We start from the raw sequence: 23,892 nt of genomic DNA, 5'->3' as shown, positions 1-23,892 counted from the left end.
CACGGTTTAACATCCCTAATAGAGACATATTGTAGCCTATTAAGGGGACGATTTCTTTTGAAGGATGAAGGCATGTGGTGTGGCGAAGCTCGACAGTGGAACTAAATGTCAGTAGCATCTTAAACGGATTTATTAAAATCTGTTTTCACGTTTGGCTGTAATCAAACACAATCATCACCAACATGAAATTGGGACATGAAGCGAAACGTTTTGTCACGCGCTTGAGTCGCATCTGAAAACGAACTCAAACCTCCTGCGTTTATGTTTTTGATCATGCAAACGAAAGCAGTTTGATTGTAAATATATTGTCCGATTTTAGTTGTTAAAAACTTTTTATGTTTTGTCATAAATGGAGTAAAACATGACTTCAAGAAACGTGTCCTGCCTTTCTTTTTTGGGATATATTACGAAAGACCAGCTTTTTTTAAAATCAATTATGAATTTGATTAATCTGCATTGAAAACATTTCTTAATTACAAAATAGAAAAATACGACCTATAAACACAGTAATTTGTAAATAATCACCTCCACATCATATGGTATTTTTCTAATGCTCAGATACGAAGCAATAACAAAATGGCTTACCCGAGATGGTGGTTTCTCAAAGTGTTTTTCCTACAGAATAGAGCCGCATCTTGTCCATCTTGTCATTCTCTAGCTCAATTATTAAGGTATTGACAAAATGTTTTTCCCCTTTCTCTCTGCCTTGATCTGCGAGACGCTGAATGCCTTTCGCCACAGGATCGATCCTGAACAAAGCATCCAGCTGCAGTCTCGTTCAATATGAAGGAGATATTTGGGACAATTTATGGGTTTTATCCAAGAGAGGGTTTTTTTTCCATTCTCATAAATGCAGACATAATTAGGGTAATTTTTGATGTAGCCCGCTGATTACAGCGTTTTTACCGTCAAAGATAATTACCTGTAATTTTCTACCACTTTTAATACTAAAAGGCATCTTTATTTGGATTTGAAGTGGCAAAGACGAAACAAAAGATGAAATTATTCGGTTATTCATGTACAAATTGCCGAGGAGAGTGAACGCTTGGGATATTATCTAAAATTACAATGTTGAATAGAGAGACGAGAAGCCCCTGCAGCTGTCAAATCGTGGATGCCCCAGCCGCAGAGAATGGGGCTTGATTTTCTAAAAAGGTTTCCTCATCAACGGATTGGGATGGTTCATTTAAATGTTTGCTCTGCCTATAAGAATATAACATATATCTTGAAATAGGAACGGTCAAATACACATTTGCCATTGGTTTTTTAGCAATATGCACATATGTCTTCAAAATAGCTACTACTTTTTTTTTTTTTTTTTTTTTTTTTTTGCAACTCTAAAATAGTACAGCTAAATAATCTTTGGATTCCACATAATATTAAAAATAAAATGTGTTTGTGAGAGTTGAGGCTCCTACATGCTAGGCCCCCTGACAGACATGGACAGACAGACACGATACAGCCGCGGATCACAACATCCTCAACTGAGAATTAACCTAGACCAAGAAGCCAAGAATTTTTGAGAGACATAAACACCAATACAAATCATGACCGGTTTACTAGATCCCAGCGTTCGTATGTCAGACGTTTTCCTGTAAAATAGCCTGCCTTGTGCCTTCCCCAACAAGTCGAACTGCAGTTCATCACAACACCCGTGAGCGCCACTCAGATTAGCCAACAACAAAACAACATGCTAGGCTAATGGAACAACACTTACCTTCGATAAATTTATTGTTTCGCATAGACCAAAATCTCTGGTTTCAATGTTTCAATAAAGATCGTTGTGAAAGCGGACGGTCCTGTGTATACCGCTTGTGTTGAGTAAGCAAATCCAGGTGTGAAAGTGTTTGCACATCCCGACACCTCTTATATATTGCTTGCAAAATTAGCCGTTATTACTGTCACTGTTTAGCGATGGTGAGCCAGGGAAAAAACCGTCTGCAATCAAGAACCAGGCGCATCTTTGCAAATTATAGATAATTGTAAATGTCCAGATTATGATAATGGAGCTAATCCTGGTGGAAGTATAATTATTGTTGAGTGTTACAGTTGAGGGTGTCCAGTAAAGCTAACTGTCATTATTTATACACGGTTTGTAGTGAATTCGTTGAGTGGAAAATGTTCAGTTAGAATTTAACAAGACTCTCGATATAATGGCATGGGATATAGCATGTTTGTGTACGTGAAATAGAAAACGAGGCAAAGTTGACTTGATATGGCGAGTATGTTTTGAGCTGGAAGCGTGCGTGCGCGCGCGGGGAGGGGGTATAAACAAAATGCATATTAGTACGTAGGCAACTACGATTTTCTCATGATCATGTCGTGGGTTTCTATTGGGTAGATATTTGTCACGTTGATTTGTTAGGCTTTCACTTTTATATTAAACAATACACTATTTGTTTTAGTTAGTTAACCAAAATTTCAGTCTTTAAAACATGGCAAATATCAATTCTGTGTGGGTGTTATGGAGAAACATGCACTATTTCCTTTATAGTTATTGTTAACCAAAATTGTAGTGTTGAAAACATGGCAAATACTAATTCTATGTGGGCGTTATGGGAAAATATCAGTCTCAAGTTATATTTTTTTAAGTAGGCTATGAACCGTGATGAAGGATTTTTTTATTTTATTTTATTATTATTAATATTATTTCTTTAGGTTATAGGCCTACAATAATATCATAGTCCACAAAGAAATCTCCACCATGTCCCGGTGGCCTTTTTCACGATTTATCCGTGGCAGTCAGCTGTAGAAATGTTAGCACTGGTTTTAATGAGATGTTCGGCATTTTTTCCAGGAGGAGGATCTGTCAGGGCTGGGTTGTGGTCGCTGGAGCCGGTTTGCCCCCACAGGCATGCGGACTGCCTCAGATCTCCGCGCCGTCCCTTCGCCTCCTCACTACAATTCAAAGCTACTAATTGTAAGGAACACAAAGACAGCAAGGCAGAGCACACTGTTTGCCAGACCAATAGCCAAATTTTTCGTTCGTCATGGTTATAATCAAGATGTAGATCAAATATTCAGTCCTACTAACAGTGCTCCTTGTTTGGAATTAGCTAATGATAATAAAAAAGAATATTAATTTAATTTTATTAGGCCAGCCGAGGACCAAGACCGAAGCAAACCCTTATTCTTTTATTTTATTAGATTGTATAGAAATGTTTTCCATTTCTTCGCCATTAAATAGTGACTCAGCCCAGAACACATGATCCCAAAATGTTAAAACAATATCATGGTTTTCTCTATAATTCCCATTCGACATTTCTTTTTAGTCTTAAAAAGTTAAAGTCCCTTGCACAGAAAAGTAACATCCCGCTCTCACGCTAAAGAAAAGTGCTCAGTGCGTTGTTGCAAATCTAACTTAAAGAAGACAAAATGTTTGATAATTAAAGAAAAACACATTTATTTGGGGTTGTCCGTAATGTTTTGGCACATCGTCGGATGTACGCGTTGAGGTCAAAATTCAAGGCACCATTCAGAGTGTTTGGGTCCATTGTCCATTTAAAACATTTAATAATTCTTCCAAATGCAATAAATTACATGCACACAATTTACACATTATACACGTTCTTCTAGGACTGCCATATCGATACATTGCATATTCCTCAAAAAAAAAAATTGTTAACACCAGTCCAATATACAACAAAATAATAAACAGATTTCAGTACAACGTTCCTGATCCGAGTGCCAACGAGTGTTGTAACGTGCCAGGCACCTGAAGGTGAGAATTCATCGCCCCGGTGGAGGAATACCAGGAAGAGCTGGCGCTTTCCAGAAACGTGGATGCCGCTGTGTTGATATTTTGCGGCTGATGGTGAGGTCTCTGAGGACCCTGTGAGTCCCAGACCGCGGGAGACTGCGGGGAGTTACACGCCATCGGGTCGCTGGAGCTGGGGCTGTGTTCTGGTGGCAGTTCGCCGTTTTTCATGATCTTCTTTAGTTTTGATCTTTTGTTCTGGAACCAGATTTTCACCTGTGAAGAAACAATTTTTTTTTTAGTTTCTGGGGGCAAATAAATAAATCACAGTGACTGTTTCTGCCAAACTTATAACAAAAAATATTTTTTATTAAGATGTATATCGTTAAAAAATTTTTTACAAGCGATGAAAAATAAATAAAATGCCTCAACGTTGCAGCAAGCACATTTTAATATTTTTATTTTGCTAATAGGCTATAAAAATAGGCCTATTGCTGATTTGAGTATATAAAAAAACACATAATAAAATTATAACAAAATAAAATATCGTCGAACCTGTGTCTGTGTGAGTCCCAGCGACGCCGCGAGCTCGGCTCTCTCTGGAAGCGCGAGGTATTGCGTGTTCTGAAACCTTCTCTGCAGAGCAGCGAGCTGAAAACTGGAGTAGATGGTGCGGGGCTTCCGGACTTTCTTGGGTTTTCCGTTGACCATCCTCACTTCGGGCTCGGCTGTTTCTTTTTCTGACGGGTGAACAGAAATGAAATAAATACACTGGGATAGAAACGCACTCTGTTGATTGTTGGTAATTATTGCCGTGATTTATGTCAAGTGTCGCGGTGCTTTAAAATTACTACTCGCGTAAAGTCAAGGAGAATAATTTGTCAGAGAATCTTTACGCGCTCTTATTTTTATACGCAATCCATCTTCATTTTGCATGCAGGGTTTTTTTATTCCATCAAACACAGTAAAGGAACTATTTCGAATTAAATGCAATACTGTATTTACAGTACTGTACAACTTATTTACAAAATTCAGACCTTATAATAAGAAACAACTATAACAAATTAGTTATATAATGTTCAATAATAATGCTAAACCATGATAATGATTAATATGTATAATAATAACATGCTTAAATATAATATAACTGACCTTGCGGGCTCGGTTGTGACTGCACCCTATTATATGTTCCGGCATATTGGTGATATGCTGTGGAGTATGAGCCGTAATCAGGGTAGGATTTTGCAGGGTAATTTCCAGAAGATCCATTGACTCCGTGGTATTGGTACTGATAGGCATTAAGAGGTTTCCCATATGTGCCCGAGTTCGGTGAACAATAGCCATGATGAACTCCTCCAGCTGGGCTGTAATAGCCAGAATCCGTGGCTGTCGACTCCGGTAGGGTTGGAGATTCCTGAGATGGATGATGCATCGTGGAGAGCTGAAAAGTGTTTTGGAAATCTGCAGGTTTAATACTCGGAATCCTTCTGTCGAATACTCCAGTCATAGTTTGGATAAGACAACGCAAAAAGGCAGTCTAACTCTATAGGGGTCCACAGAGTCTACACTAACATTGTGTGTGCAAGCGTCAAGCGTCTCTCTTGAAGACTGCTTTAAGCCCCGCAGCAAAGACTTGGTTAAATCCTAAATTGCGCTGTTACGCACTGCAGGGAGGATCTAGTGCCATTGGCCAAGGAGCGCAGCAGACAGCAGTTACTCCCCAACTCGTTCAACCAGTTTCAGAAGAACAAAAAAACTTAATAGAGGTATTTATGGTATGTTTACAGACAAATCGAAAGGAAATTGATTATTATTTGATATAAGTCGCGGGAAGGAGACGGCTGTTGATCAGTTCCATGTAAATAGCCTACCTCTCAACAGCAGAAATGTCTGATTCCTTAAATTTGTTTGGAAAACAACGGGCTAGTCTCATCGCAGATACAATTACATATCCAGATATTGTTTTGTGTAGTTATATATCCTTTCAAACGGTTTAAACGGATTAAACTTTTTTTTTTGTGTCTGTTTGTTTTGTATATTCTGTCTAAATCCTATTGCTATTTTGTCTGTCCTAATCTACATATTAATTTGCATATTTTTTTTAAAAACACAAAAATATTTATTAATATTTTATATGTAACAATAAATTGTCACTAAACACTGAATCAAATGACCTACATGAATGTCCATCATGTATGTCCATCTGTGTCTGCAGCGGGTGCTTGAGGTTTGTTTATGGAGGCAATGCATTTATACAGCACTTTGGTGTGACTGATTTTATGAGGCTATCTAATATCACTGAAAAACAATTCACCTAATTTGTACTATTATTGTTCCTAAATCTTAATGAACAGCATTGTCCAGCGTGCATTCAGTGACTAAGGTAGTCAGCAATAGTGGTGAAATGGTGCCACCAAGTGGAGATAAGTAGCCTAACTAAAATAAGTCATGTAGTCAATACATGACCACTGTACAGGGCAGTGTTTCCCAAAAGCATCAAGACTAAGTTGATCGTAGCTCCAATGGTTAGTTTAACCAAAAAAAACAAAACAACATTTCTGTCATTAACCTCATGTCATTGAACACCTGTAAGACCTTCGTTCGTATTCGGAACACAGACAAATATAATTTTTTATGAAATCAGAGTTTTTTTTTTTTTTAAATGCCCCATAGAAAGCAACGTAATTACCGTTATTCAAGGCCCAGAAAGGTGTTAAAGACATTGTTAAAATAGTCAACATGACTACAGTAGTTGAACCTTAATGTTATGAAGCGACGAGAATACTTTTTGTGTGCAAAAACACAACAAAAATATTGACTTTATTCAACAATTTCTTCTCTCCCCTTTTATTCTTGTACACCAGTGGTTCCCAAACTTTTTGGGGTGGAGTACCCCCTGAAGGGATTACCATCCTTCCGCGTACCCCCTCTCTTCCACTTAGACTACAGTCACACCTTTACCATTAAGGGACAATATTTGCCCCCAAATTGATTTTACAGTGCATTTTTTACCTTTTTGAATAACTTTATAAAATAAATACTGTTTTAAATTAAAAAAATGTTAAATATTAAACTAAAACCGCCAGTAGGTGGCAGTGAGTCATTGTTTTTATGAGTGAGTCATCGAGTCATTCATTCAGTAAGCTAGTGGCTGTGAATGAATCATTGAATCATTGACTCTTACGATTCTTTCAAAGCCGCAGAATTGTTCGTGAAATACAGACGTGTGTTGTAGTTCTGCTGTGGTTTTCGTTAGAACTATTATTTAATTGCAAAATAGAGTAAATGCTGACAGTACTGTGTTTAAAATGTATGTTTTGTTTTTTGACCTGCTGTATAATGTCACGTTTGCAGTCATGTGGATATTTGGGAACAAGTGTGTTCTTGCTCGTTATCATCATTAAATACAATAACTCACATAAGGTATTTTGAGAAAGTTTGAGTCTTAAATCGAAATTAATCCATTATCTGCCTATATTTTGTTCTTCATGCAAGTATGTTACAAAGGTGCATTGTCGAGAACGGCAGTAATTTAGCGCGATTTAAATCAGCAGACTGCACGCAATCTATCATATGCATTTTGTTTGCGTACCCCCTTTTGTCACCTCACGTACCCCAGTTTGGGAACCACTGTTGTACATCCGATCACACGCATGCGTCGTGGTGCTCACGTGAACTGCTCAGCCAATACTTAAGCTGCGTCTCATTTCGAAGGCTTCGTCCTCAGGAGGTCGCATTTGAAGGCTGCATACGTCATCGATGCGGTCTCATTTAAGAAACGTAACTGTTAGATTGCAAAGAAAGATAGAAATTACAGTATTTTACACTTCACAAGGACTAAAAGTCAATTTTATTATGGTTACTTTTCTAGACATCCTTGATGACGTATGCAGCCTTCAAATGCAACCCCGGAAGACGCAGCCTCCGAAATGAGACACATGGCATTCTGACATAAAACCTGGAAGTGCTGCGACGAAAAATAGCATAAGAGAATGACAGGGGAGAGGCAAATTTGTTGAATAAAGTTAATTTTGTTTTGCTTCTGCACTCAAAAAGTATTCTCGACACTTCATAACATTAAGGTTGAACCACTGTAGTCATGTTGACTATTTTAACAATATTTTTACTACTTTTCTGGATTTCATATGGGGTGATTTCTTTGCTTTCTATTGAGGATGATAAACTTCTTGGATTTCATCAAAAATATTTTAATTTGTGTTCCGAAGATGCACAAAGGTTTGGAACGACATGAGGGTGAACTAATTAATGCAGGTGTTGACTAGTCATAAACAACTAGAAAAATCTGTAACCTGTTTTACCAATGACAAATTGACAGTAATAAATTAGTGATTAGGTTAAGGTTTAGGTTGGACTGATCACATTTAAACTAGGCCTATAAGCCAAACAAATCAGGATGATTCTGTACAATCTAATGAATTATGTTTGACCATAAAAAAGTATGAACAAAATAGTTTAAAGGAGTTACAAACAAAAGCAAATTAATCTAATTAAACACAATACAGCAAATGTTTTTATTCTCAAAAATAGGTCTCTTAAGTCAGCAAATGTGGAACAGAATATTTTAAATAATGTTTGAATGCTTAATCAAATGATAAAAAAACATTCACCCTCGGGGTCAAAAAATCAAATAAAAAATGCCACAAATTTTGAGGGGGAATACGTCATATTTATTTTCTAATATTTTTAAAAAAATAAACATAACAAAATTAATACAACCTATTTTTTGCATTCACATATGCAGCTAAATCATTTTTAAAATTACATTTACTTTGTAATTGATTGTAAAACGTTTATTTTGTTATATTTGTGTTATATTTAATATGTTTTGAGTATTACTACGAAAAATAACTCAAAAACATATTAAATAAATATAACATATACAAATATAACAAAATAAACGTTTTACATTCATTTATGCTGCGAAATAATTTTTAAAATAATCTCCAAACAACACCGGAAATGACGTAACTTGAGCGCCAGTATTATTTAGACGCTGTTAAATGAAATTTGATGAATGTTTTGTTACTAGTATTGGTAAATTTGAATAAACTGACTAAATAAAGCGTAACGCGTCGCTAAACCTCGCGCATAGGTTAGCGTGTATTTCCTGAGCTCTGCAGTGAGAGTGTGTGAGTGTCGGGTAAATAGGCGCTCGTGCTGTGATGGGGGGATGGGATGGGGCCACTCAGAGCTCTCGTGCTCCACTAACTCAGCGCGCTCATTAATCACAGTTTTCTCCTCTTTATCGATGCTGTTTTAAAATAAAATTCATCTTTCCCGTTACCGCATGTGTTACGAGGCATCAGGAGAGCAAAAAGTGTCGGCCTGCGATTGAATTTCGGTGCAGAAAGCGTTTAAAATGTATCCCATTGGAGCAGCTGGTGGTGAGTATTATTATGATTAGCGAGCGTGCTACCGACGAGATGCTAGCTGAATAAGTGTGCTGTTTTTGATGATAATAAAAGATGTAGTTTAGTGGCGTTCGGTTGTACATGACATCGATGTTTAGATTATTTTTTAGCTTATAGTACTGAAGTCTTGTTTTCCATTTCTGTCGAGGGTTTGTTTTGTAGGCCCATTGTTATTGTTAGCCTGCTAGCTAAGCTTGTTGACCTGCTGGCTTTTGAATTTACAGCAGCTGGTTAAAATGTTATGTACGTCAATCTTAAAACGTTAACATGACGTACGTTGGACTTTTACGTTTGGAGATAATAAAGTAGTTTCTAGGATTCGGTCTAAGTTAATTGTTTTGTGAATTTTAGACGTTTGAACGTTGTTTGTTTGGCACCAGTTTGACTTTCTCCAGCTAACCAGGTGCTGAAAGTTCCTGACTAAAGTTCTAGTTAATACAGTTATTTATTAAAATTTTCCAGTTGATTTGTAACGTTTTGTTAGATATTTGAACTGTCGAAATGTTCAGCTAACTTGGCAAAGTTGACTGTCTGTTTAAATTATGAATGTTAAATTATTATGAGAGGTTATTTTACTGTTTTATATGTGCTACATTTCAGTAAGATGCGTTGAGAACTTCAAAATACATAAAATGCATTTTACTTATTTAAGAAAAGCACTTAAATTAAACTTAACACTTTACAGTAAGGCACCATTTGTCAACATTAGTTTACTGCATTGGTTAAACGATGAACACTTCTACAGCATTTACTATTTTTCGTTGTTATTATTTGCAAATGTAGCATATAATAGTCTTTTTTTTAATTCAAGTTGAATTTATGATTAGTTATTGCATTGTGAACTAACATAGTTAATAAAAATACACTTGTTTATTGCTTAAGATTAATAATTGCTGAAAAAAAAATATTGCTAATTGTTAAAGTGTTGCCACTTAGGCTTCATAAAGTGTATTGTATGTTTTAGACTCTTTTTGTTAAGCGTGAAGCATCTGAAATGGTGATCTAGAGAAAAGCGGTTGAAAAGATGTCATGGTACATGTGTGTGTGGGAGAGTTTGGCAGGTTGTTGAGTTGCTTGTGTGGTGTTGGTGATAAGGAGGTAAAAAGGCCTGTCGCCCAGTGGGATGGGTTCACGTTCCTAGTATCTTCCTGTCGTGTTGTGTTTTTATGGTTGATAAGACACTTCAGGGAATCTGTCAGCCAGAGACTTGAGATACCCACAACCTTCTTGTACTTGTACATCAAAAGTTTTTTGAGTTTCACATGTTTAACCTGGTTGCATTAACTTGACCTGTTTTTTTTCCCCCCTCAAATCAACAAACCCTGTGTGACCCAATTTTATTGTAAGCTAGACATTTGTAATCAACTAAATCTGTATTAGTAGCTAAATCAGCTGCTTTCATTTGATTGTAATTTGACAGTTGCTACTTAACTTTGCACATAAAACCTGTTTCCAAGTGAAATGGCTGCATTTTCATTGTTTTACATATGTTTCTTCACATGACCATCACAAATGTTGAGGTTTGTTTGAAATAAACCTGTTATTATGTCTTTTATAGCTGCTGAGCTGTGTCAGTCCTCAGGGTCAGATGTTTCTGGTAAGCAGCCCAGACTAAGCTGGCCAGTTGAAAGCCTAGCATATATTTTCAGTACTGTTTACCAAGTTGCCTTGAAGTGTTTATACCAAAGGAATGATTGTCTTGAAAACTTAATTTACTGTTAAGAGCTTTGTTTTAACACACTAATTCTCTAAATACTTGAGTGTTGCTTAGTATTTTTCATTTTCCAGTTTCTCATTGGGATAGTTAATGATGTGCTAGATGAGGTTTATTACTTGAAGGCTTAGTTCACCCAAAAATGAAAAAGAAGAGAAAAGTTCATAAATGGATCGTAAAACTAATCCATGTGAATTGAGTGGTTGGTTTAGTCTAGATTTTCTGAAGAGACTTGAACGCTTTATATGATGAACAGATTGAATTTAGCCTTTTATTCACCTGTTTGACGCATGAGAACAAAACTCATTGGTTCTTGTGGAAGCTTAAACGTGCTGCATAACACGAGAATGAACCTCATTGGTTCTTGTGGGTCAAGCAAGCATAATTGAGCTTCCGTTTACCACAACTGATGTGTCCGTTGTTAAATGCTTTTATTCGCATATAAACCTAAATTAAATCCGTTCATCATATAAAGCATTGATGTCTCTTCAGAAAATTTGGACTAAACTGCTCGATTCATATGATCTCTTTATGAACTTTTTGAAGCGTCAAAATGGTAGTTGCGTGCACTGTCAATGGAGGGACAGAAATCTCTCAGATTCTGTTAAAATATCTTCATTTGTGTTACGAAGATGAATGAAAGTCTCACGGGTTTGGAATGATACGAGGGTGAGTAAATGATGAAAGAATTCTCATTTTTGGGTGAACTATCCCTTTACATAATATCACATCAGCAAAAGTGCAGTTGTACTGAACATCAGCACGGCTGTGATTCGGCCACAGGTAAGCTTGGAGGGAACTGTGCTGATATTCAGTGCAACAGAGCGAGTACGACATTGCTTTTCAATACAGTTAAACAAACAAGAAGTTAATAGCAAGTGACTTGCATTTCAAACTAAAGCTGGCCAGTTTGTATATGTAAATAAAGATGTTATATAAGGTTGTTGCTTGAGTTTATATGGCACAGCAGAGCTCTAATAGTCTTACCTGAATGTTTGTGTGGGACTAATTAATGGGATGAAGTAGCTCATTGACCTAAAAATGGACATTTTTAGCTTTAAAAAATTGACCTGGTTAAAAGAAACTTAATATTTAATTTGTACATTGTTTTTAGTGTGAACAAGCTATTCTGTTTTTTTTCTTTCTTTCTTCTAATTAATGTAGAAAATGTTATTGCATTATTTAATATATCCCTGGTCTGTATAAATTTGAAAGTGCATTAAAAAGTCTAGTGTTGGTAAAATATAAATTTCTCCCTGATTTTCTTGGTTTTGTTCCCTTTTAAATGCATTGAAAAAACCTGTTTGTGTACGTGTCCCGCAGCTCCCGTGTCTCCTCCAGCACCAGAGTATGTCTTCAAACCACCTCAACGGCCAGACTTTGGCACAATGGGCAGGACAATCAAGCTTCAAGCCAACTTCTTTGAAATGGAAATTCCCAAGTTGGAGGTGTACCATTATGACATAGACATCAAGCCTGAGAAATGCCCACGCAGAGTTAACCGGTAACATCTTTTGACTGAAACTTGAAATTTGAGCTGATTGTTTGTTTGGAAGGACATCTGTACGTACTTGTTTTGTTGTTTTTGTAGTGAAATTGTTGAGCACATGGTCCAGCACTTTAAGACGCAGATCTTTGGAGATCGAAAGCCTGTGTATGATGGAAGGAAGAATCTCTACACTGCCATGCCTTTACCAATTGGAAGAGACAAAGTATGCACTATTAAAGTCTGTGTACTCTCTTCTGTACACATGCGAAAGACCCATAACGCACCGTTATAACCCTAATGTTGAAATATGTTATACTCTTACTCTGTACCTTCTCAAAAAGCTACATTGTGATCTTTTTATATCTTATGGAGTGTCACAACATACTGATGTCCCAAACTGCTCTTTTAGGTGGAGCTGGAGGTCACAATTCCAGGGGAGGGAAAAGACAGGAGCTTTAAAGTAGCTATAAAGTGGGTGTCGTGTGTGAGTCTGCAAGCTCTACACGAAGCACTGTCTGGACGGCTACCAAACATCCCTTTTGAGACCATTCAGGCTCTGGATGTTGTCATGAGACATTTGCCCTCTATGAGGTTAATGGCTATATTATTTTGACCCTGTGTTCCATATAAATACCCATTAGAGGGAGCTTCATCCTTCTGTACATGCTCACTTCAGTTTTAACATGTATTGTTCTCTACAGGTACACCCCAGTCGGACGTTCGTTCTTCACTCCTTCTGAGGGCTGCTCCAACCCCCTCGGCGGAGGAAGAGAAGTTTGGTTTGGTTTCCATCAGTCTGTTCGACCATCCCTCTGGAAGATGATGCTCAACATTGATGGTGAGTGTGCACAGACATCAGCAGTTGGATTTTTGTAAATGCACTTTTCTTCTGCTAATATTTCTGTAAAATGTGTTTCAGTGTCTGCCACTGCGTTTTACAAAGCTCAACCTGTGATTGAGTTCATGTGTGAGGTTTTGGATTTTAAAAGCATCGAAGAGCAACAGAAGCCCTTAACAGATTCCCAGAGAGTGAAGTTTACTAAGGAGATTAAAGGTGATTTATTAGAGTGATTAGTGACAGTGACTTTTTATGGAATTAATTTTTGTGATAATCTGAATTTGATTTGTTTCACAGGTTTGAAGGTTGAAATAACTCACTGTGGACAGATGAAGAGGAAATACAGGGTGTGTAATGTGACTAGGAGACCAGCAAGCCATCAAACGTAAGATCATTCACACATTCATGTTTTTTTTTAAACTTTTAAATGAATATAGACCTTTCTATTTGGATGCCATTACATTTATGTTCCTCACTGCTGTGATGAAAGTGTTAAAGGTCGATGCTTTTTAAAATGTATTTTGCTTGTCTCCAGGTTTCCCTTGCAGCAAGAGAATGGTCAGACCATTGAATGCACTGTCGCACAGTACTTCAAGGATAAGTACAAACTGGTGCTGCGATACCCACATCTCCCATGTTTACAAGTTGGTCAGGAGCAGAAACACACCTACCTTCCGCTGGAGGTTGGTCAAGACCACATCTTACACTTGCTTTTCCCACCCTTCTCTTATTTCTTTCTCTGAATGTCATTATCCTTTTCTTTAAAAAAAAAAAAAAATTCAGGTCTGTAACATAGTAGCCGGACAGAGATGCATCAAGAAACTGACAGACAATCAGACCTCCACTATGATACGTGCCACAGCCAGGTCTGCGCCTGACCGTCAGGATGAGATCAGCAAACTGGTATGTTATTAACAAAATGTTTGTTTGCAGTCTCCTAAATCTCATTCACACCTCATGAGAGATTTAATTTGTTTGTGACAGATGAGAAGTGCCAACTTCAACACCGATCCTTATGTGCGTGAGTTTGGAGTCATGGTAAGAGACGAGATGACTGAGGTCAATGGTCGGGTCCTTCAGGCACCTTCGATTCTCTATGGTGGAAGGGTAGGAGCCTGTTCTGGTCAACTAAACTTGACAATTATTATTCTGCTGACCTTTTGGTTGAATCCCAATCAGGATGTGTCTGCCTAATTTGGTCATGTGTCTCTGACTGTTTCAGAACAAAGCAATAGCAACCCCAGTCCAGGGTGTGTGGGACATGAGGAACAAGCAGTTCCACACAGGGATTGAGATCAAAGTGTGGGCTATTGCCTGCTTTGCCCCACAGAGGCAGTGTACAGAACTCCTTCTGAAGTAAGTCAGTTTTGGCCTGAATTTGTGTTCGATTGAGTTGTTAAAATAAAGTATATAGACCCTTACTCAACTAGGGGTCCTCAGCACACTTCCAAGGGGGCTGCAAGATTTAAAACAAAAATAAGGTTTAATGTAAGCTAAATAGTGTTGACAAAAGTACCGACTTCGGTACCAAGTCGGTACTGAAACTTTAAAAATGTGACACTTTGAGCACTGTTGAGCAGATTCGTAAACAGCTCTGATGTGATTGGCCACTGTGTTCACGTACTTATTAGATATGTACTTATCAGATACGCTTACACAGATACACACAGGAGTCGGTCCGCTGACAGACGCCTGCTTTCAAACACTCCCGCTTTCAATCTCAAACACTTCCGTGTGCTTTCAAATGGTCCTGTGCATTGATCATTGTAGCCAATCACAGACATATGTGTTGAGCGCGTCAACACAATGGCCAATCAGAGGTGTTTACGAATCTGCTCAACAGCGCTCAAAGCATCACGTTTACACACAGGTACTTTTTAAAAACCCTAAAGCTAAAACCGCTATAAATATTGCCTTTAAATATTGTCTCTGATTGTGGAGTGGAAAAAGTCTGATCCTTTGCTTATTTTCTCTAGGGCATTCACTGACCAGCTTCGTAAAATCTCACGTGATGCTGGGATGCCCATTCAGGGCCAGCCGTGTTTTTGCAAATATGCCCAGGGAGCAGACAGTGTGGAGCCCATGTTCAAACACCTAAAGTACACTTACCAAGGCTTACAGTTGGTGGTGGTTATCCTACCTGGGAAGACCCCCGTTTATGGTAATTTAATTCCCCTCTGTATCTTCAGTGTTTTTGTTTGCAGTGTATTTTATTTATTTAGGTTTTAACACTCTAAACACTGTAATTCTTATAGCTGAGGTGAAGCGTGTTGGAGACACTGTTCTTGGCATGGCTACGCAGTGTGTCCAGGTGAAGAATGTACAGAAGACCACACCTCAGACCCTTTCTAACCTCTGCCTCAAGATTAATGTCAAACTGGGTGGAGTCAACAACATTCTTCTTCCACAGGGCAGGTGAGGGCAGCTTTTCCAAAAGCCTTTGACATGTAGAACGCTTAAGGCACTTTTCTGAGTCTTTGTCTGATTGTCCGTTAAGTCCTGGGTGGCTTTCCCATGAAACCTAAAGAAATGGATCAGCCAAAAGGAAAATGTATTCACCCTTATATCGTTCCAAACCCATACAATTCTCAAGCGTGTGTGTGATGTATGAGAACCAATGAGGCTTATTTTAGCCCATGATGCACAAACAAACTTTTGTGTTTATTAAATGCACAGAGTTTGTGTGTTTATGTGTGAATAAAGGCCTAAATTAAATCTGTTTATCATATTATCATATCTCTTCACAAGACTTGGATTAAACCACTCGATTCATATGGATTCTTTTTACGACACTTTAATGACTTTTTTTGGATCATATAAAGTGACCTCTTCACAAGATTCATTTTATGAACTCTTCATGACCTTTTTGGTTTCAATGGAGGAACAGAAACATCTCAGGTTTCATTAAAAATATCTTATTTGTTTTTTAATTTGCACGTTTCTTAGATATACCAAAATCTCATGGGTTTGAATGACATGAGGGTGAGAAAATGATTGCAGAATTTTTGGATGAACTGTCCCTTTAAATTGGACAGAAAATACATCTATCACTAAAGTATTCTGCACTCTTTTATCACATTTTATCACTTTTATTTTTTTTTTTTGGTTTTTAGGCCCTTGGTGTTTCAGCAACCAGTCATCTTTCTGGGTGCAGATGTGACTCATCCACCAGCTGGAGATGGCAAGAAACCTTCAATTGCTGCTGTAAGCCTGACAGACCTGACAGCCTTAAAGTGGTTGATTATGCCCATTGCAGATTGCCAAGTAGCACTAATACCACAATTGTGACCAATATGGACTTCTGGTACACTATTTCAAGCCAGACCATATATCCTCAATTGTCTCTAATAAGGCTCTTAACATCTTAGAACTAGGGGGCCCTTGGGGAAAAAAATACGAAAAACTAACTACAAACTTTATTTGATGACGACATTTAGGTAGTTGGCAGTATGGATGCCCACCCAAGCCGATACTGTGCCACGGTGCGAGTGCAACAGCACCGTCAGGACATCATTCAGGATCTGGCCACCATGGTGAGAGAGCTGCTCATCCAGTTCTACAAATCCACACGCTTCAAACCAACACGCATAATCTACTACAGAGATGGCATCTCGGAGGGCCAGTTCAACCAGGTAAGCTGCAGGCCTACACTTTTTGCCAGCACTTGATGAGTGTGCTCACACATTTCATTTAATCTTCATCATCCTGTTTTGTCCATATAGGTTCTACAGCATGAACTGCTGGCTATCCGTGAGGCTTGCATCAAACTAGAGAAAGATTATCAACCAGGAATCACATTTGTAGTAGTGCAGAAGAGACACCACACCAGGCTCTTCTGCATGGACAGGAATGAACGGGTTGGTTATTGCACAAGCACAATTTGTATGATTGCAAACAGTGCTTTTAAAAGTACATATAAATGTAGTTATTGCAAACAACTTAAAGGGGACCTATTATGCCCCATTTCACAAGATGTAATAAGTCTTTGGTGTCTCCAGAATGTGTCTGTGGAGTTTCAGCTCAAAATACCCCACAGATCATTTATTATAGCTTGTCAAATTTGCCCGTATTTGGATGTGGGCAAAAACAGTTTTTGTGTGTGTCCCTTTAAATGCAAATGAGCTGCTGCTCCTGGCACACTTTCCAAAAGAGGGCGGAGCTTTAATAGCTCATGCTGCAGTTGCTCAACAACAACAAAGCTGGAGAATCTCACGCAGCCAAAATGAGGATTGTCAGTAATGTGTTCAGCCTTAAAGTCGGACACTGATGGAGTGATTCAGGAAGAAGTTACAACTTTTAGAATGAAACTGAACATTTCTAAATGGTTAGTGGATACATTTATGTAGTTGCTGTGGAGTTGATTCAACTCATCGAGTAGTATGTTCCATCATGTTAATCTTTTGTGCAAATCCAGCCTTGAATTGACCCTCGTTTGTGAAGCAGTCCGGCGTAAAATGACGGCATGTCAACAACTCTCTACTACAACTTCCTCTTCTCTAAAGCAGCCCAACATGGCCTCACCCCCTTTGTGTGTTCCTGGGGGCAGGGTTTATGTAAATTTTAGGGTTAGTGATGTCACCAACCTGGGAAGAAGCTCATTGTAGTCCCTTTGTAGTTTGTTGTAGTCCTTAAAAAGCGATTTCTGTAAAAGAAAATAGCTCACTTTGCATTGAACTTTGAGCATCGTAACTTTGCAGATGTTGTTTATGCTCAAACAGCAACATTACACACTAACTAAAGTTAAATTTTAGCTTTAAAATGTAAATAATTTAAATAATAATCAAGGACCTCTTTAAGTAAATGGTGAAGAATAATTTTCAAGAATTTGCTCTACATGCACATGTCCTTGAACAGATTATGTTTGTGTTTATTTAATGTTTTTAATGTCTTTTTTTTGTCTTTCAAATTGTCTTTGTATTCAAGGTTGGAAAGAGTGGCAACATCCCTGCTGGCACCACAGTTGACACCAAAATTACTCACCCATCTGAATTTGACTTTTATCTTTGCAGTCATGCCGGAATTCAGGTACCATTGAATATTTTAAATGGAATATCAATTAGAGGTCGATCAAGATTCCTCAAATTTATAGAATTTGAGTGATTATGAATGCTTTATTCCTAGTTATCAGGTACTTTTAAAGAGTGGAGGTTAATTTGCTTTAGTGTTGGTGAACATTATGCTTGTCTAAGAGTGTGTGAGTTCAGTTAATGGCATAATTGCTGAACCTCCACAGGGAACCAGCAGGCCGTCCCACTATCATGTGCTGTGGGATGACAACCATTTCACCTCTGATGAGCTGCAGGTCCTCACATACCAGCTGTGCCACACCTACGTGCGCTGCACCCGCTCTGTCTCCATTCCTGCACCAGCCTATTACGCCCACCTGGTGGCATTCCGTGCCCGTTACCACTTGGTTGACAAAGAACATGACAGGTACTAAAGGAAGGAGTAATAACTATCCAAGTTTTTTCAGTTCTGGGAAAAGTCAGAATTGTGAGAGAGAAACTGGCAATTGCGAGGAAAAAATGTTGCAATTATCTTATAAATTGTTTTATTCCATGACGGAAACAAACTTCCATACTGCTCCATACATTATGCTAAATTAATCCTTAATAAAGCTTCCAACTCATTTTTTTTTTAATATATACACGCATGTAATGAAGCACCAATTACTCGTTATTATCCCACTAGGTGATTTTTATGTGTGTGTTGTATCTGTTTCTCGGCAGTGCTGAAGGCAGTCACACATCAGGTCAGAGTAACGGCAGAGACCAGCAAGCCCTGGCCAAAGCTGTGCAGATCCACCAGGACACACTGCGCACCATGTACTTCGCCTGAACATAGCCAGAAACAAGCCCCACATCCTGAAAACAGCACGGTGGTGTGTGTGTGTGTGTGTGCGTGTGTGTATTTTTATGTGTTTGCCTCATTTGTATAATGACCTTCAATAACCTTCAAATGGGGGGAAAAAAAACAAGAATCACCATGCTGTTAGGCTTCCAATTGCCCATGTAGTCAATTTCCAAACATCCTAAATATCCATGAATTTTAGAACTGTAACTTATTAATTTATCTTTTTTTTTTTTTTTTAGATTGTTGGGCATGGTTGTGTATCTGTTGTACATGTGCATGCCAGATTAGAGGTTAACATGTTTACATAGTCAATCCAAAAATTCAAACTATTTTTTACACTGAAAGCTATATTTGCATCCGGGTGGGCTTGATTCAATACTATTGCCAAGGCTGGTGATGGAGACTGAACAGTAGTTTTTACGAACTCATCAAACCAATGGATTCGGGTTAGTTTAGGACAACACGGATCAGGTTAAAGGGGTTGTGGGGATGCAGTTTCCACAGCTAAATTATTTATCAGCAAAAGCAAGTGCACTGACCAGAAGAGAACTTCAGGACAAAAGTACTTATCCTGTTTTGTTTCATTTATTTGTGCTAATATGATTTTTTTTTTTTTTTTTTTTTTTTTTTAATAAATAGTGGTGTCATTTATTGTTTAGTCCAGGGCTCAGTCAACCTACTGTACCTGTCCGTGTCCGCCAATGGCATGATTAACCAAGTGCTATCATGTGCTTGTGTCAGAAAATTTGAACACAGTGAGTGCAGAATCAAGAACATATTCGTAAGCGAGAATGTAGGAATTGTTCTGACAATCAGTTTTCTGGCGCTCTTGCCGCTCATTTGAGGCTGGTTCTCATCAGTGACGCCCTCCGTTTACCTGTGACAGGGTTCTCGGTGCAGAAATAGCTTTCTAATATGGATAATTGTCCTGTAAAGTACTAATATTTTGGGACTCCAAGCATTTAGATTATGAGATTATCTTGTTACGTACTTTAAAATCTGCTGCCATGAGAATTTTCTGATTTGTCAGATGTGATTGTAACAACCTAAGGTTTGTTGAGTGGGTGTATGAGTTATATTTCTTTCAAATCAAAATTAGATCACATTTTAAACACCTATTCTGAAATTTTTAATTTTAACGTTGTGAAAAATATTCCCCACATCGAAACATGAGGCAGTTTTGTGCTGAATATTGGGGAATCTGGTTTGCTTGGTTCTGTGTGCCGTTTCCAACGGTCAAGTTTGACTGTACTATGCTGACTAGGTTTAAACGCTGTCGTCGCACTCCAGCTTTACAGGCAATCAAGACTTTTTAAGATTAATACAGATATCAATTGCATTGTTCAGAGACACAACGAGGTCAGTGAAAATTTCATACAAATTTCTAATGCACCTTAGTTTTTTTTTTCTTTTTAAATCTCTAGCTTATAACCATTTCCATGAGAATATTTCCGATCCCTTTTTAAATTTTTTTTCTTTTTAGATATATAAACTTAAATCGTGTGAAATTCCTTTTGTAGAGTCACAGGGTTGGAGAGTGGACATTAGCTTTTTATTGTTTAACTGAACAGGAACATTTATTTAGTGCGAATTGATCCGGACTTAGTTCAAATTTGAAGCGCAATACATTGTATATGTGTCGGTAAACTGTTTTCATGTAAACAGTCCTATGCCTTCTAAAGCATATCATGATGTGTAGTGATTGATCTATCGAGTCTCGTTAGTTAATTAACTGTAAGATCACTTCCCCAAAATAATGTTTCAATTTTAACTTGAAATTCTTGGGAATTTTTAACCATCTTTTTCTAACTATGCATTCTTAACCAAGAGATTTTAGTGGTATGTTTGTGTATATGAATTATGAATTTAGAACATTTGTAATGTAGTCGTTTTCATGCTGGGTACTTTTAGTAGTGTAAATAGTGCAAAACCTGTACCCACTGTAGCAGTATTAGCTTACAAAATACTCTATTTTTATTATCAACAATTGGATGTTCTTTATATGGCTCTCAATTATTCCTGTTAGCCGAACAAGATTACATATGTACTTGTAGTTAATGTCCTACCATAACTGAAGCACAACAGGACATTATAATTGTAGGTGCTAGAGTTTATTCTTGAGACTACCATTTTTTTAATTTTTTTTTTAAATCTTGTTTAACTTCACCTTCTAAACAAGAATCATAGACTGGTCAGAGAGCATAATGGGTATGTTTGGTTTTCGATCTGGTGAAATCTATGACGTTTGACCCTGCAACTTTTTGCCATTTTTCTAAACCCAACAGACTGTGTTTAAGGGGCATTTTAATTTATCTTCAAATACTTGACTAGAGTTATGGTATTGTTTGGCGCTGGTCTCGTAACTCGTGAAAGTAGATGCACTTTGAAGAGCAATGGACACATACCCCTAGTTCCGGTGGTTATCTGGATCATAAAGTACGTTATCTGGGTGCAGTTGTGTGGAAATGACTAGATGTCCTACCTCTTGTTACCTGTTACTTGTGTTATGGTAACATTACCGCACTGGTCATTTCCTCATAATTGCATGAGCGGGGAACGTCGTCTTTTAATCCCTCTGAAAGTGAAAGTGGAAGAAAATCTATTCATATTTGTTCAGAGGCCATACCTGCTGCCATTTTGCCTAGATTATTTAGCATTGCTGTTGTTTTATGGTAGTTTTAAGCTATGTATTCAAAGCTAAAGTTGAGTGCTGCGAGCTTGAGATGTCAAACATTTGATGTTTCATAAGTCATACATGAATCCAAAAGAATAGTATATACTTTCAGTGATTAAGTGGCTTAAGGCATTACATGTGCGCCATAAGCTATAAAAATGCTCATGAATTTATAGTGTGAATTCCAGTTTTACCATTTTCTGTCCTTTTTTTTCAATTGCAGAGCATTGTCGCTTTATCCATGTACTCATTTGAATGTGCGTCACGTAGCTTTTATGTTTTTCTTAACTTTAGGTTTGAAAAATAGTATTTATCATTTAGCATCAGAAAGATGAGGTGAAATTATTGCTCAAACTACTACTACTCTGGACAATCTGATTTTTTATTTTTTTTTTGTTAGAAACCATTCTTTTTGTCCTCATGGCATGCTTTAGTTAGATGTTTGCAGAAGTTACTGAGTTTTTAGTATTTTAACCTTTTTAAAATCAGCACCTTAGTCAAAGGTCTACAACATATGCAATTTCTCAAATATGAAATACGAGATGTTTTTGCACTATATCAGAAGAGGTGTTACTAATTTACATGCTGGTGGACAGATTGTAAGGTTAGAGAGAACAACCATCAATTTTAGACAAGTCTTGGCCTTGTTTCTTTGTTCATATACAATCACATTGGCACTAATCTATTAATAGTTGACAGACGTGAGAAGGTCTTGAGTTCTTACACTATGCAAAAACTCATTTCCATTCTGAGTAGCCACTGTTTTTATATATGGGGGTCAAATTGTTGGAATTTTTTTTTTTTTTTTTCTTCTGTAAAATCAGTCAGGCATAACAAATTGAGTTATTTGTTTTTTGTTTTAATTTCCACTGTTCACTATACAATCAACTGACTTTTTTTAATGAGAACATAAGGAATCTGATGCAAATATTTAATAAAAGTAATTCCGTTCAAATATCGTGAATGCAAATGTAATAGAGGCCAAGGATGAATGAAGTACGCTGCTGGTTTTTAGAGACCATCGCGTCCATCTATGCTGCAGCATCTCTGTTTCAGATTTAAAGAGGCACATACAGTGTTAACTGAGAATTGAAATGGTGCCTCAGTTTCCTTGAAAGCTTTGAATTGATGTTATGACATTAACGTTTAATGGATGTCTCTTGCGTCGTCATTTCTAGAGTATTCTCTTTTGCTGCTTGTATATTGCTTGGTGAAGTTTTTCCAGCTCTGTGTGGGGTTACAGTGTCCACATGTCTCTTCGCTTTACTTGTTATGGTTTGAATAAAACTAGTCAGTTTAGCTTTGATTCTTAGTTTGTGCCCCAACAATTTTCAGATTTAAATTTCAGAAACATTTTTATTCTTGTCAGACAAAAACGTCTCATTAAAAGAATTGTGCCCCCCCCAGCTTGAGGTGGTCTTTTAACCTATAGAGATATATTGCTAATGTATTTGCATTAGAACTTTGCACTATAGTGTTTTTAAGCAGAAATGTAAGCCTCTCTTTACTTACCGTGGTAGTTTTGTTACTGTACTCATTGCTTTTTAAATTCCTAAGGTGGCAAGTTTCAAAGATGCTACTTCTTCATGACCTGCTAAAACCATAATGAGACAAACGAACAGTTTGAATGTACTTCATACACCTGCATACTGGTAAAGAACATCCACATTGCTTTTATCTGTTTGCTCCAGTTTGTTTTATGCATGCGCATTTAAAGGGTTAGTTTACCCAAAAATGAAAATTCTGTTATTGATTCCTCATCCTCATGCCTTTCCAAACCCGTAAGACCTTCATTGATCTTCGGAACACTGATTAAGTTATTTTTTATGAAATCTGAGAGCTCTCTGACTCCTCCATAAACAGCTATTTAACCACCACTTTCAAGGTCCAGAAAGGTACTAAAGACATTATTAAAACAGTCGATGTGACTGCAGAGGTTCAACCTTAATGTTATGAAGCGACGAGAATACTTTTTGTGCACAGAAACAAAGCAAATATAACGACTTTATTCAAAAATATCCTCTCTTCTGTCATTCACGGTTTACATCAGAACGCTGACTCATTGGCCGTCTCCTGCGTCAGCATCACATGCATGCTTTGTGCTGCTCACATGAACAGCGTCGGCCAATACCGAGCTGGCATTCTGATGTAAAACCTGAAAGCGCTGCACTGTCACAATGGTTCAAATGGTTAAA

The 23,892-nt window shown here is 37.6% G+C and overlaps 2 protein-coding genes across 2 annotated transcripts; one reads left to right on the top strand and one right to left on the bottom strand.

The window, feature by feature from the left end:
• Positions 1 to 3,661: 3,661 nt before the first annotated feature.
• On the bottom strand, positions 3,662 to 5,223 carry dlx5a (distal-less homeobox 5a). The gene is made up of 3 exons (XM_067412240.1): positions 4,850 to 5,223; positions 4,253 to 4,437; positions 3,662 to 3,973 (listed from the first exon to the last, which is right to left on the bottom strand). The coding sequence occupies exons 1-3, from the start codon at positions 5,202 to 5,204 to the stop codon at positions 3,662 to 3,664; spliced, it is 852 nt and encodes a 283-aa protein (XP_067268341.1). The 5' UTR covers positions 5,205 to 5,223.
• Positions 5,224 to 8,790: 3,567 nt separating this feature from the next.
• Positions 8,791 to 23,550, top strand: ago2 (argonaute RISC catalytic component 2). The gene is made up of 20 exons (XM_067411524.1): positions 8,791 to 9,102; positions 10,688 to 10,726; positions 12,167 to 12,347; positions 12,435 to 12,555; positions 12,742 to 12,923; positions 13,034 to 13,170; positions 13,252 to 13,386; positions 13,468 to 13,555; positions 13,706 to 13,853; positions 13,954 to 14,073; positions 14,155 to 14,277; positions 14,393 to 14,526; positions 15,147 to 15,331; positions 15,426 to 15,585; positions 16,284 to 16,374; positions 16,608 to 16,802; positions 16,893 to 17,027; positions 18,094 to 18,195; positions 18,404 to 18,603; positions 18,900 to 23,550. Exons 1-20 carry the CDS (start codon positions 9,078 to 9,080, stop codon positions 19,006 to 19,008), a joined length of 2,610 nt encoding a protein of 869 aa, XP_067267625.1. The 5' UTR covers positions 8,791 to 9,077; the 3' UTR covers positions 19,009 to 23,550.
• The last annotated feature ends 342 nt before the right edge of the window (positions 23,551 to 23,892 follow it).

This window comes from Chanodichthys erythropterus, chromosome 15 (genome assembly GCF_024489055.1).
Source record: "Chanodichthys erythropterus isolate Z2021 chromosome 15, ASM2448905v1, whole genome shotgun sequence".
Classification (NCBI taxonomy): Eukaryota; Metazoa; Chordata; class Actinopteri; order Cypriniformes; family Xenocyprididae; genus Chanodichthys; species Chanodichthys erythropterus.
This window is presented reverse-complemented; position numbering and strand designations above follow the sequence as displayed.